The sequence below is a fragment of the Cynocephalus volans genome, chromosome 6 (assembly GCF_027409185.1).
Source record: "Cynocephalus volans isolate mCynVol1 chromosome 6, mCynVol1.pri, whole genome shotgun sequence".
Classification (NCBI taxonomy): Eukaryota; Metazoa; Chordata; class Mammalia; order Dermoptera; family Cynocephalidae; genus Cynocephalus; species Cynocephalus volans.
The window spans coordinates 7,288,631-7,299,390 of NC_084465.1; the positions used below are offsets into that span (position 1 = coordinate 7,288,631).

At 60.3% G+C, this 10,760-nt stretch overlaps 2 protein-coding genes across 4 annotated transcripts; one reads left to right on the plus strand and one right to left on the minus strand.

Moving 5' to 3' along the window:
* Positions 1 to 124: 124 nt before the first annotated feature.
* Positions 125 to 4,565, plus strand: CDK5 (cyclin dependent kinase 5). Of its 3 annotated transcripts, none has more exons than XM_063099460.1 (12): positions 125 to 248; positions 874 to 962; positions 1,058 to 1,125; positions 1,226 to 1,286; positions 1,387 to 1,443; positions 2,114 to 2,209; positions 2,337 to 2,411; positions 2,581 to 2,677; positions 2,857 to 2,926; positions 3,476 to 3,536; positions 4,041 to 4,169; positions 4,289 to 4,565. In XM_063099460.1, exons 1-12 carry the CDS (start codon positions 212 to 214, stop codon positions 4,373 to 4,375), a joined length of 927 nt encoding a protein of 308 aa, XP_062955530.1. In that variant the 5' UTR covers positions 125 to 211; the 3' UTR covers positions 4,376 to 4,565. The 3 variants fall into 3 exon arrangements, with proteins under 3 accessions (XP_062955530.1, XP_062955532.1, XP_062955531.1); XM_063099462.1 differs by having other exon boundaries at positions 4,089 to 4,169; XM_063099461.1 differs by having other exon boundaries at positions 2,129 to 2,209.
* A 1,305-nt stretch (positions 4,566 to 5,870) lies between these two features.
* Positions 5,871 to 9,373, minus strand: ASIC3 (acid sensing ion channel subunit 3). The gene is made up of 11 exons (XM_063100387.1): positions 8,840 to 9,373; positions 8,035 to 8,185; positions 7,673 to 7,800; positions 7,311 to 7,512; positions 7,160 to 7,216; positions 6,932 to 7,079; positions 6,609 to 6,700; positions 6,447 to 6,526; positions 6,277 to 6,348; positions 6,054 to 6,112; positions 5,871 to 5,949 (listed from the first exon to the last, which is right to left on the minus strand). Exons 1-11 carry the CDS (start codon positions 9,371 to 9,373, stop codon positions 5,871 to 5,873), a joined length of 1,602 nt encoding a protein of 533 aa, XP_062956457.1.
* Positions 9,374 to 10,760: the final 1,387 nt, after the last annotated feature.

Here is a 10,760-nt window from a genome sequence, read left to right on the forward strand (position 1 = left end):
CCTGAGCGCAGCTTGCTGGGGCTTGTAGTCTTCTTGTCCATAGCCCCAGGCATTACTGGGGGGACCCGGCCTTCCTAGGACTACAAGTCCCAGAAGCCCATGCGCAGGCAGGAGGGCGGGGCGGGGCTGGAGGCTGGGGTGCCGCCTCCTCTGCAACGCCGGGCCGGAATCTTAGAACCCACCGCCCGCAGGGGTCCCCGCGGCCGCCGCGATGCAGAAATACGAGAAACTGGAGAAGATTGGGGAAGGTAATGGAACCACGAGATGTCCCTACAAGATCTTCTTCTGCAGCCCTGGCTCCCCTACCGTCAGCAATATCTACAGGCTTTGACCTCAGCACTGGCTGCATCTCTGGCCCCCGACCTCAACACTCCGTGCAGACCTCAACACTCCCGCTGTTAGCATTTCCCACAGACGCCCACTCCCAACCTTTGCTCTCCCTGGAGACCCGACCTCTCAATCGCTGCACTTCCTGCATTCCCCACCCCTAGCCTCAGCATCACTTGCACAACCTCAGCCCGACTCCCAGCCTGTTTTCCATGCACAGACCTCCCACCTCAACATTTCTGCAGGCCTTGATTCCTCTCCCAGACCCCTTCCCACTATGTCCAGGCCCTGCCAGAGCACCGTTTATTAGGGACATCCTTACCCTGCAGCTACAGACTCTCTCCTGCCGGGACCCTTGATCCTCTGCATGCACCTTTTCGCCCCTCCCCGCCCACCACATTCTTACTCACAAAGCTCTTCTACACCCGGCCTTCATCCTGAATCCTTCCCTTGCACACGCAGATGCTGCCCCCACTCTCGGGGGGATTTCCTGGGGTGGGGAAGGATGCCTCATCCTCTCCCTCACCCCTGACCTCCTTCCCCTAGGCACCTATGGAACAGTGTTCAAGGCCAAAAACCGGGAGACTCATGAGATCGTGGCTCTGAAACGGGTGAGGCTGGATGACGATGATGAGGTAGGAGTGGGGCACCAGAGCCCGGGAGGGGCTTGGGCCTGGTCTGGGAGGGAGCTGACTGTTGCCCGCTGGGCTGGGCTCCCTCACATGTGCAGGGTGTGCCGAGCTCGGCCCTCCGGGAGATCTGCCTACTCAAGGAGCTGAAGCACAAGAACATTGTCAGGTGAGGCACGGGCAGGGCCCTCCACGTGGGGCTGGGCTGACAGCGGGATGTTAGGTGCAAACTTGCGGACCTTCCTGGCTGAGCCCGTCCTTCTCCCTAGGCTTCATGACGTCTTGCATAGTGACAAGAAGCTGACTTTGGTTTTTGAATTTTGTGACCAGGTGAGGGGGGGATGGCGGGGTAGTAGCCTTGGGAGGGTATAGGGACCCAGATGGAAGTTAAACTCTGTCCTCTTCTTACACTGCCCCCCCCCCCCTTTAGGACCTGAAGAAGTATTTTGACAGCTGCAATGGTGACCTTGATCCCGAGATTGTGAAGGTGAGGGAGTGGCGTCCTGGGGACCCATCCAGGCTGGGGTTGGGGTCTCCATTCAGTGTAAGCACTTCTTGAACACCAAGTTTCAGCCCTGAACAGGGACACTCTAGGGTGTCAGAGAAATGAGAAAACCCTGTTTCTGTCCCCTCAGGGGCCTCCAGTCTTAGCAAGCATTTTCACATGGTCTCCTTTGACCTGTAAAGTAACACTTTGATGTCAATGATGTTATTTACACTTGAGAGATGAGAAAATGAAGCTCAAAGAGATATGTTCTTTCTTCCAACAAAAACTTATTGAAAGCTTCGCTGTGTGCCAGGCACTGTTCTAGGCCCAAGACCAAGGGCACCTGGTCCTAAATAATACTGTCACACAGTATCTGTTGATGGTGATGGTGCGTGTAGTCACATGCATGGTAGAGGAGATCAGCATGGCCTGGGGAGGCGGCAAGGCCCACTAGACTGTAAGGTCCAGAAAGGTGGGGACCAGGGCCACCTTGTTCACTGTGTACATCTGATACCCAGCGCCATACAAAGTGAATGAATTGTGTCGTGCTGATCTTGGTGCGGAAGGGAGGGGAGGGGAGCAAAGCAGAGGGTGTGTAAAGGGTATGACCACTGCTGGGCACAGCTCATGTCTAGAGTGTCTGACGTCCTCCTCCCTGCCCCTCCCACAGTCATTCCTCTTTCAGCTGCTAAAAGGCCTGGGATTCTGTCACAGCCGCAACGTGCTGCACAGGGACCTGAAGCCCCAGAACCTGCTAATAAACAGGGTACTTCCCAGGGGAGACTGGGCAAGCAGGAGTGGGGGTGGGGGCGCTGAGGGAAGCAGGACTGGGAGAAGGGAGCCTGGAGCCTGTCTGGAGCGTCTAAAGGCCCTTCTCCATGTCCCCTCCTCAGAACGGGGAGCTGAAATTGGCTGATTTCGGCTTGGCTCGAGCCTTTGGGATCCCCGTTCGCTGTTACTCAGCTGAGGTGAGCTGGGGGGTGGCACAGGGGGTTGAGGGAGGGAGTCCCCTGTGGGCATCTCTCAGCTCCCACTCCAGGACTCCAAACATGATTGTGCTCTCCTCTCTGATCCTCCTCCTCCAACCTCCTCCTGAGCCCTCTGAACGGAGGGTCCCTGTGGGTGGGTCTTCTCCAGGTGGTCACGCTGTGGTATCGGCCACCGGATGTCCTCTTTGGGGCCAAGCTGTACTCCACGTCCATCGACATGTGGTCAGCTGGCTGCATCTTTGCAGGTGACACACTGGGGCTCTGCAGAGGCACTTTCCTATTTGGGTTGACAAATAGGGTCTGGAGGGTCCCCTCTGGGGGAAGGGAGTGGAGACCTTGGGGCTGGGGATGGAAGGCGCCAGGGGTCCCTCAGAGTGAGGGGTCCTTCATGTGTCATGTCACAGCCCCCCCCTCTTTCTCCCAGAGCTGGCCAATGCTGGGCGGCCTCTTTTCCCTGGCAACGATGTAGACGACCAGTTGAAGAGGATCTTCCGATACCCTTCCTTTTCCCTTTGCCTTCGCCTGTGGCAGGGAGCGAGCCCGTGGAGCTTAGAGCGCAGGCGAGAGGGTGGCGATGGCCTGGGATGCTGGGGTCTGCAGGCCTTCCTCTGCAGGGGAAGACATGGAGGGCAGAGGGTGGGGACAACCCTGCTTGTCACAGTGCAGATGCACCTGTGCAGAAGGTGTGGCTTGTAGACAAGGAGGGCCCACTGGGGGAGGCCACAAGGACGCTTCCCAAGGTGAGAGATGAATCCTTAGGATGAAGGAGCCAAAGGAGCCGGGGGGTTTGTAGGAGCAGGGGAAGGCTGACTGCTCCTTGGGACTGCAGACATGAGGACTGGGGCTGATGTTAGTGTTTGGAAGGAGCCTGGCACACGGCGAATGCTGTGCATGCAGGTGGGAATGAACGTGCCAGCCAAGCTCTAGGGCCTGCTTCTGGCAGGAGGTGAGGACGGGGTGAGAGGAGGCCGAGTGGGCGTGAGCAATCCCACCCCAGAAGGGGAAGAGCCCTTTCCATGAGTGATCCTTGACCCTGTGGACACGCTGCTGGGGACCCCGACTGAGGAGCAGTGGCCTGCCATGACCAAACTGCCAGACTATAAGGTATGACAGGGAATGGGAAGCCATGGTTCATCAGCGGTCCCTTATTTATATATATATTTTTTTATTTTATTTTTTAAATTTTTTTTACATTCTGTGATGTTGCAGAGCAGTTGGGAGGGAGGGGGAGAGGGAAAGGGGAAGAAAATGGGATGGAAGGAGGAGGAAGGAGGGGGTGGGATTGAGGCCTGTGGCACCCCCCTCATTCCCACAGGGAAGACTGGGGGCTTCCAGCGGTGGCTTGGTCGTTGCCAGGCTGGGTGCAGATGTCAGGGGGTGTGTGGCAAAAGTCCTCACCTCCTGCCTCCCCAACTTGGGAACCTGGAACTCTTCTTGCTGCGGCTCAGTGGGGCTCAGTGGTCATCACTGGGCTGGCTGCGGGTGTGGGGGTGTGGCTGAGGCCCTCAGCCCCCCACCTCCCCAGCTTGGGAGGGCCTGGGCCACTGCCAGCGGCGGCTCAGTGGTCATTGCTGGTCAGTGGTCCCTTTTATTTCATGGCTCTAGCAGTCTCTACACCACCATGCCACCAGAATGACTCTCCATGCCCCTCCACAGCCCTACCCAATGTACCCGGCCACAACATCCCTGGTGAATGTCGTGCCCAAGCTCAATGCCACAGGGAGGGACCTGCTGCAGGTAGGTGACCTGGGGTAGAGGGAGGCGTCCAAACACTTGTCCAGAGGCACTAGTGGAGTGTGGGGCTCTGGGCAGCTGAGCTGGCCTGAACCTGCCACCGGCTTTCCTTCTGTCTCCAGAACCTTCTGAAGTGTAACCCTGTCCAGCGCATCTCAGCAGAAGAGGCCCTGCAGCACCCCTACTTCTCCGACTTCTGTCCCCCCTAGGCTGCAGGACCCCTGGCTGCCAGGCTGGGGCCTGGCCTGTTTAAGCCCCCTCCCAGGAGGGGAGGCAGTTGGGGTGCATGGAGTGCCGCGCCCCGGCTGTGCTGGGCTGGCCGGGGTGGAGGTGCTGAACCGTGCTGTTCACTCCCTCCATGAACTTTATTTAATTTCATAAATTGGCTCCTTTCCCACAGTCCGGCTGATGTGGTAGAATGGCTCTGGAGGGGGCAGAGGCCTCTGCTCCCCTTTGTCACCCTCTGCACCCCTTCCTCCAGCTAAACAATGCAGCCGGGACCCTCCCCCTGCACCTGATGGCTGGGGTCAGGGTGGCGCTGTCCCCACACACGGTGCTTACACATTCGTGCACACCCTTCCTCCCCCTGCCCAGGCAGGCCTGACACAGTGCGAGGGGGCGGGTGGCCAGGTGTGAGAGCAAGGATGGGCTTCCACCGGCATGGGGACAGGAGGGCTAGGCCCTCGTGGTTCTTCACACCCCATGTGCAACTCCTGTCCCTTCCTTCTTTATCCCCCCATCTCCAGGCGTGCAGACTGGGACAGGAGAGACCCAAAGATGTGGTTCCTTCAGGAACGCCCCTCCCCCACTCCCTTATTGTCAGTGTTCCAATGTTTGGGGTGCGAAAGGGAACTGGGGGGGAGAGAGGGCTCCCCCACCTGCACTGCCTCAAGCTGGGGCCTTTGGCTCTTGTGGGGAGGTTGGGGAAGCAAGAACTGTTCCCGTGGAGATGGGTCATGTGTCACACAAACGTGAGAAAAGGAGTCACGATCTTCGAAGGCAGCACAACAGCTTGTGTTCCTGGAAGTGGAACAGCCCCTCTGTCCCCTCCCTGCCTCCTGCTCACGGTTTGCTGGGTTCTGGGTCAGAGCCTTCTTCCAGCTATACCTGACAGCACAGTCGGTCCCCACTGACTGTGACTACCTCTGTGCATCACACCCGAGCCATGGGCTTGGGGGATCCCTGTCCTCCCTGCTCTTTGAGATGTCAGCCTGATAAACTTCTCACACTGGATGCAAATGACTGATGTCCTCTTACTACCATTCTCTGCCAGAGCTTTATGTGAGTTAACTGGGGCCCAGCTCCACATTTCTTTCTTTTTTTTTTTTTAAGACGACCGGTAAGGGGATCTTAACCCTTGACTTGGTGTTGTCAGCACCACGCTCTCGCAAGTGTGCTAACCGGCCATCCCTATATGGGATCTGAACCTGTGGCCTTGCTGTTACCAGCACCACACTCTCCCAAGTGAGCCATGGGCTGGCCCCAAGCTCCACATTTCAAAGGCCATATCCAGCTGATGATGGCTGCCAGGGGACTTCCTGTGCCTGAGGAAGGCTGCCCTTGGCCTGGCTAGTCTCTGCCTTGCAAGAGGAACACCCAAGGCTGATCCATTAGAACTTTATTTGGGTTGAAGATGGCAAGGCACGTGCAGGTTGGGCATGTCCAGGAAGTCAAGGTGCGGCCCCGAGGTCACAGACAGCAGGTCTAGAGCCGCGTGACCAGGTAGCAGGTGTGGTGGGAGGCAGAGAGAGTCTTGGTGACGGCACAGGGAGGGGTGGGAGGCCTGGGGACAGAGCCCAGGGCTGGGGCAGGAGGCCTCCCTAGTCGCTGCCCTGCCCCTGCCCTCCTGGACCTGAACTGCACCCTCTGGGGGCCATTTTATGTTACCTGGGGCCCAGGCTGAAGTGGGGAACTTGGGTTCGATGGCTGCCCAGCCCTTCCTGAAGCTGTGGGAGGAGGGAGAGGGTGAGAGGTGGGAGGGGTCCTCCCTCCCAGGGACCAGCTATCCGCCACTCTGTTTCTTCTCAGGTGAGTGGGGATGATGTTCTAGGCTTCAGGGGACGGACCTAGCACCCAGTGGAAGGGACGGGGAGGAAGAGGGGGCTGTTACCAGATTGGTGCTGGAATGCCTTTGGGAGCGCCTTCGGTTCCAGAAATACCCCAGGACCCTGTCTCGGAATACCTGGGGGCAAGCAGTAGGGGAGGTGGCCAGTGCACACCTTTCACCTGATCCAAGTGACCGGTCCCCCTTCCCTTCCCCCAGCGGGTGCCCTGGCCCACCTCACAGAGGTAGTCTAGGATCTCCAGGATGGTCAGCAGGCTGGCCCCGATGAACAAGCCCATCTGGCCCCCAATGTCACCTGTGGAGACAGGGTCACCCTTGAGCTCAAAGCCACCTGCCCTGCTTACACGTCCCCCGACGCCAGGGTGCTGTGCACACACCCAGCAGCTCCGACACTTCATAGGCCTTCTTCTGCTCCACTGTCTCGTAGTTGAGGGCCTCAAAGAAGATATCCAGGACCAGCACGTTCTCCCTGGAGAAAAACAAAGGCCTCGAATGTTCGCTGGACACCCCTGGTGCCAGCTGCTGGCAAGAAACAGGTCTGTGTTCTCAGATGACTTTCCAGAACCCTGGGAGGGGGCGTCACCATCCTGGGGACACACGAGTGAAGCATCTTGCCCAGAGTCCCAGAGCCTGTGACGTGGACGCTGGTGTCCCACCCAGGCTCGGCCCCGGGCCCGCCAGGAACCCCCCTGCGGCTCACGCGATCTCGGCCTCGCTGCGGTTGAATTTCCGGGCCAGGTAGCGGGCGGCGGCGCGGCTGGGGATCCGGACCATGGAGAGCTCCTTGGCGTAGCGCGTGACGGCGCAGGGCCTGGGGCAGGAGCACGCGTCCCTCCGCAGCATCGCGTCTGCGGGCACAGGGGCCGGTCAGGGCCACGCCCGGCCGCCCGGCGGGGAGGCGGGGAGGCGGGGGAGGCTCGGCCCTTACCCAGGGCTGGGTGGGCACAGTCCTTGTACTGCTGGGGACTGCACACTGGCGCGCTGCCTGGGGGGGTGCGGGGAGGAGACGGCCTCAGGAGCGGCGGGCGCTCCCCGGGCGCCCCCCGAGGGATTCGGACGCCTCCCCGCCAGCCCCTTACCAGGCATGTGTATCATTCGACAGCCGCACTTCCGAGCCACGTAGCGGGTTTCGCAAACCAGACGACACCCCACTAGGCTATAGGGAGAGCTGGGGGTGGGGCTGGGGCCGGGTGCACCCAGGGGATCAGAAGGCTCCAGCTCAAAGTCAGGGTCCAGAGATACTGAACTGCAGTCGCCCCAGGGCGGTGGCAGGAAGCTCAGCTGTGCAGGGTTAAGGAGGCTCTGAAGAATGTGGGAGATGACTGGAGTGGGGACCCTGGGACAGGTCTGAGGAGTTGAGGGTAGGGTCTGAGGTGGGGGGGATGCTGAAAGAGGGGTTGGGAGCCTTGTGGGGAGGGCTTGGGGGCATGGCAGAGGATACTTGCTGCTGCTGGCAGGACACAAAAGTCTGGTAGCCGGGGGCCGCCCCCAAGCCCAGCTGGTCGATGAGGGGCGGCTCCTCCTGGCTGTGGATCTGCACACGGATCCCCACCTCAAACGGAGTCTCCTCTGTGGGGAGGGGCCCTTGAGGCCTGAGACCCCACCATCAGGTCTCCTGCCCCAACCAGGTCAGACCTGCTGCAGTCCCCTCTCCCTGAGACTTGGATGAGCCAACCCTGCCCCTTCTCACAGGAAAGGGCATGCTTTGGGGACCCCTCCTGGCCCTTCCCCACCCTTCCCCTAGCCTTTTCCCTAGGCTTTTGCATCCCACCATGCCCCCAGCTTCCCAGGGGTGCCTCTTACCCACGTCCCTCCACACGGGCAGATACTCCTCCTGCTGCACGTCCAACATGATCTCCAGCCCATTGCCAGCACCGCCCTTGGTGGTGGTGAGCAGCTCGGCCCCGCCAGCGCCGGAGTTAAATGTGTAGCACCGCCCCATCCGGGTGAAGACCTGGGTGGGCAGACAGGATGGCAGCCCTCTCCCCTAGGCAAGCACGCGGCCCACAGGACCTCTCCTCCTTGCTCTGCGTGGTCTCCTCTTTGAACCCTGAAGCCCACATCTCAATGCCCCTCAGCCCCATCCTCCATGTGGGCACATGTGGTGGGACCCTCTTTGGCGCCCATTACTCCAACTCCTCTATCCCCTCGCCCCCCTGCCGCACACACACCCCAAAGCCTGGGGCACAGCCCACAGGACAAGTGTTTCTTTGGGGACTGGGTAAAAGGAAGTGGGCCGCACAGTTGCCCTCCTCTGGGGCTGGCAGAACACTGAGGAGGCAGAAGGGTGGAGAGAGGGGTCTATTGCCCCAGAACAGTCCACCTGGAGAGTCTCCTTCCCTTCCCTCCAGGAACAGAGTCTCCACAGGCCAGACCTTAGGCCCAGAGCCAGCCTGGGTTGGTGCCCATGCTGGGAGGCACAGCCTTGCACACTGCGTTCAGCTGGGAGACAGGGAAGGGCCCGGGAGGACCACTTCCTGGGCTGAACAGAAGGGCACTGCAGGGTGGGGAGCCCGGGCAGGCAGTGTTAGGTGCCCTGACTTTGGGGGAGCCTGGGCTGACAAGGCCAGGATTGTGGGTCCCTGGGCTAGTAGGGCGGCCAGCTCACCTCAGTGAAGTTCTCAGGCCCACACGGCTGGCCGCGGTAGCGGCAGTCTAGCAGCATGCCATCCAGGGAGTGCCCGGCACGGGCATAGAGTTGCGCCATGTCGAAGGTGGCACTGGGCATGAAGCCGGGCGGCGCGGGCGGCTGGCCCAGGGCATGCAGGAAGGCGGCGTGCTCGGTGGGGTCGAGGCCCAGCAGCGCGGGCCCAGCCCAGTGCAGGTCGTTGGGCGTGAGGCGTGAGCGCCGCAGCGGGTTGATGTTACACAGGGTGACGGCCGGGAAGGTGAGCCGGTGGCTCTCGCGCTCATCCAGGGCTGTCTGGTGGTGGAACTCCCTGTAGTAGTGCACCCTCTCAACCACCTGGTAGAGGAAGGTGGCCAGTGACAGGAGCACAGCTGTGGCCCACAGAACCCGGCGCAGGGTCAGGCCACCTGGGCCGAAGACGTGGCCCAGCCCGTGCAGCGTACAGTTGCTGGCAAACACGCGGATGTCTGAGGTTGGCTGCCGGGCCTCCTCCGGCCCTGAGGAGGGCTTCATGGCTGGAGTCAGGGGCCAGGGGCTGGTGACCAGCTCCAGGGGCTTGGCGGGAGAGAGGGAGGGTGGGAGGGCTGGGAGGGCTTGAGAGAGGGTGGGCCAGCAGGGGCCACCGCAGGGGAGGACAGGGGAGGAGAGGGTGGGAGAGGAGCCAGTTCCAAGAGGTGGTTAGGAGGGCACTGGCCTGGCAGGATTGGATGAGGTGACAGGGCTGGTCCAGCTTGGCCTTCCCAGGAACAGGCGGTGGCTCTGCTGGGCTCGGCACTGGGCTGGGGGCTCCACGGCAGAGACCAGGTAGGGTACAGCTAATGGTGGCAGGCAGGGGCTGCGGAGCAGTGCCGAGGCAGTGCTGAGCTGGAGCTGCCGCAGAGGATTGGGTTTCAGCAGTGAGGGGGGCAAGGGGGCCGGCAGAGCAGTCTGGGGGGCGGGGGAGGTCCCTGGGGCCCCAGGCTGAGCCATTAGTGCAGCATGGGGGGGCCGTGGCTGTCAGAGACCAGAGGCGCCAGCAAGAAACCGCAGTGATCCTGGGTAGGGATTGAGGGCAGCCTAGAGATAAGTTGGGGCTGGGGGCGTCTTTGGCCCCCAAGGTTCCCAGTTGCAGCCCCTGTGTGTGGGGTGTGAGGGACAGTCACTGCCCCTTGGCCTAGCGCCTCTCTCCTTTCGCCTCTCCTGCCTCCCCACTAACCTCACCCAGGATAATTGGATCTTTCACAAAGAGTGGAGTTGGCTCTTGACCAGGCTGGAGAGTAGTGGGAAGCTTGGCATCAGCAGATCTCTTCTTTCTCTGCCCTCAGTGTCCCGGCCTACACTGGATGGCCTGGGGCCTCTTCAGTTCCCATGTCCGGGGCCGTCTTGAGTGTCCTTCTCTCCCTAAGGAGCCAGATTCCATCTCCCACACTCAGGCTTCCTGTTGGGGAGGCTGGCCTCTACCACAGTGACTGTGGGCCCACCTGCCACCTCCCAGGTATCAGGTGCCCCACCTGCCCACACAGGAGTCCCACATGCCCACCCCTCCTGGGTACGACATGGGTATCTTAAGATTTTACATCTTACTCTTTTCACTGAACACATTCTGGAGATGATTATCCAGTACCTGGACAACTTCCTCGGTGTTTTCTATGGTTGCATACCATTCCATTATGTGGATTTACTATATTTAATCACTCCTATTGGTGAACGTTGGGGGTTTCCAGTCTATTACAACATTGCTATTGGAAACCATTACACAGACGTTAGCACCTAGAAATAGGATTGCTGGGTCAAGAGGCCCCTCTGTTGGTAATTTGACAGGAGACACAAAACTCCCCCATAAGAGTTCTGCCATTTTGCACTCCCACCAATAATGTGGTAGTGGGTCTCTTTTGCACGGGAGCTTTCTAAAGGAAGTGAC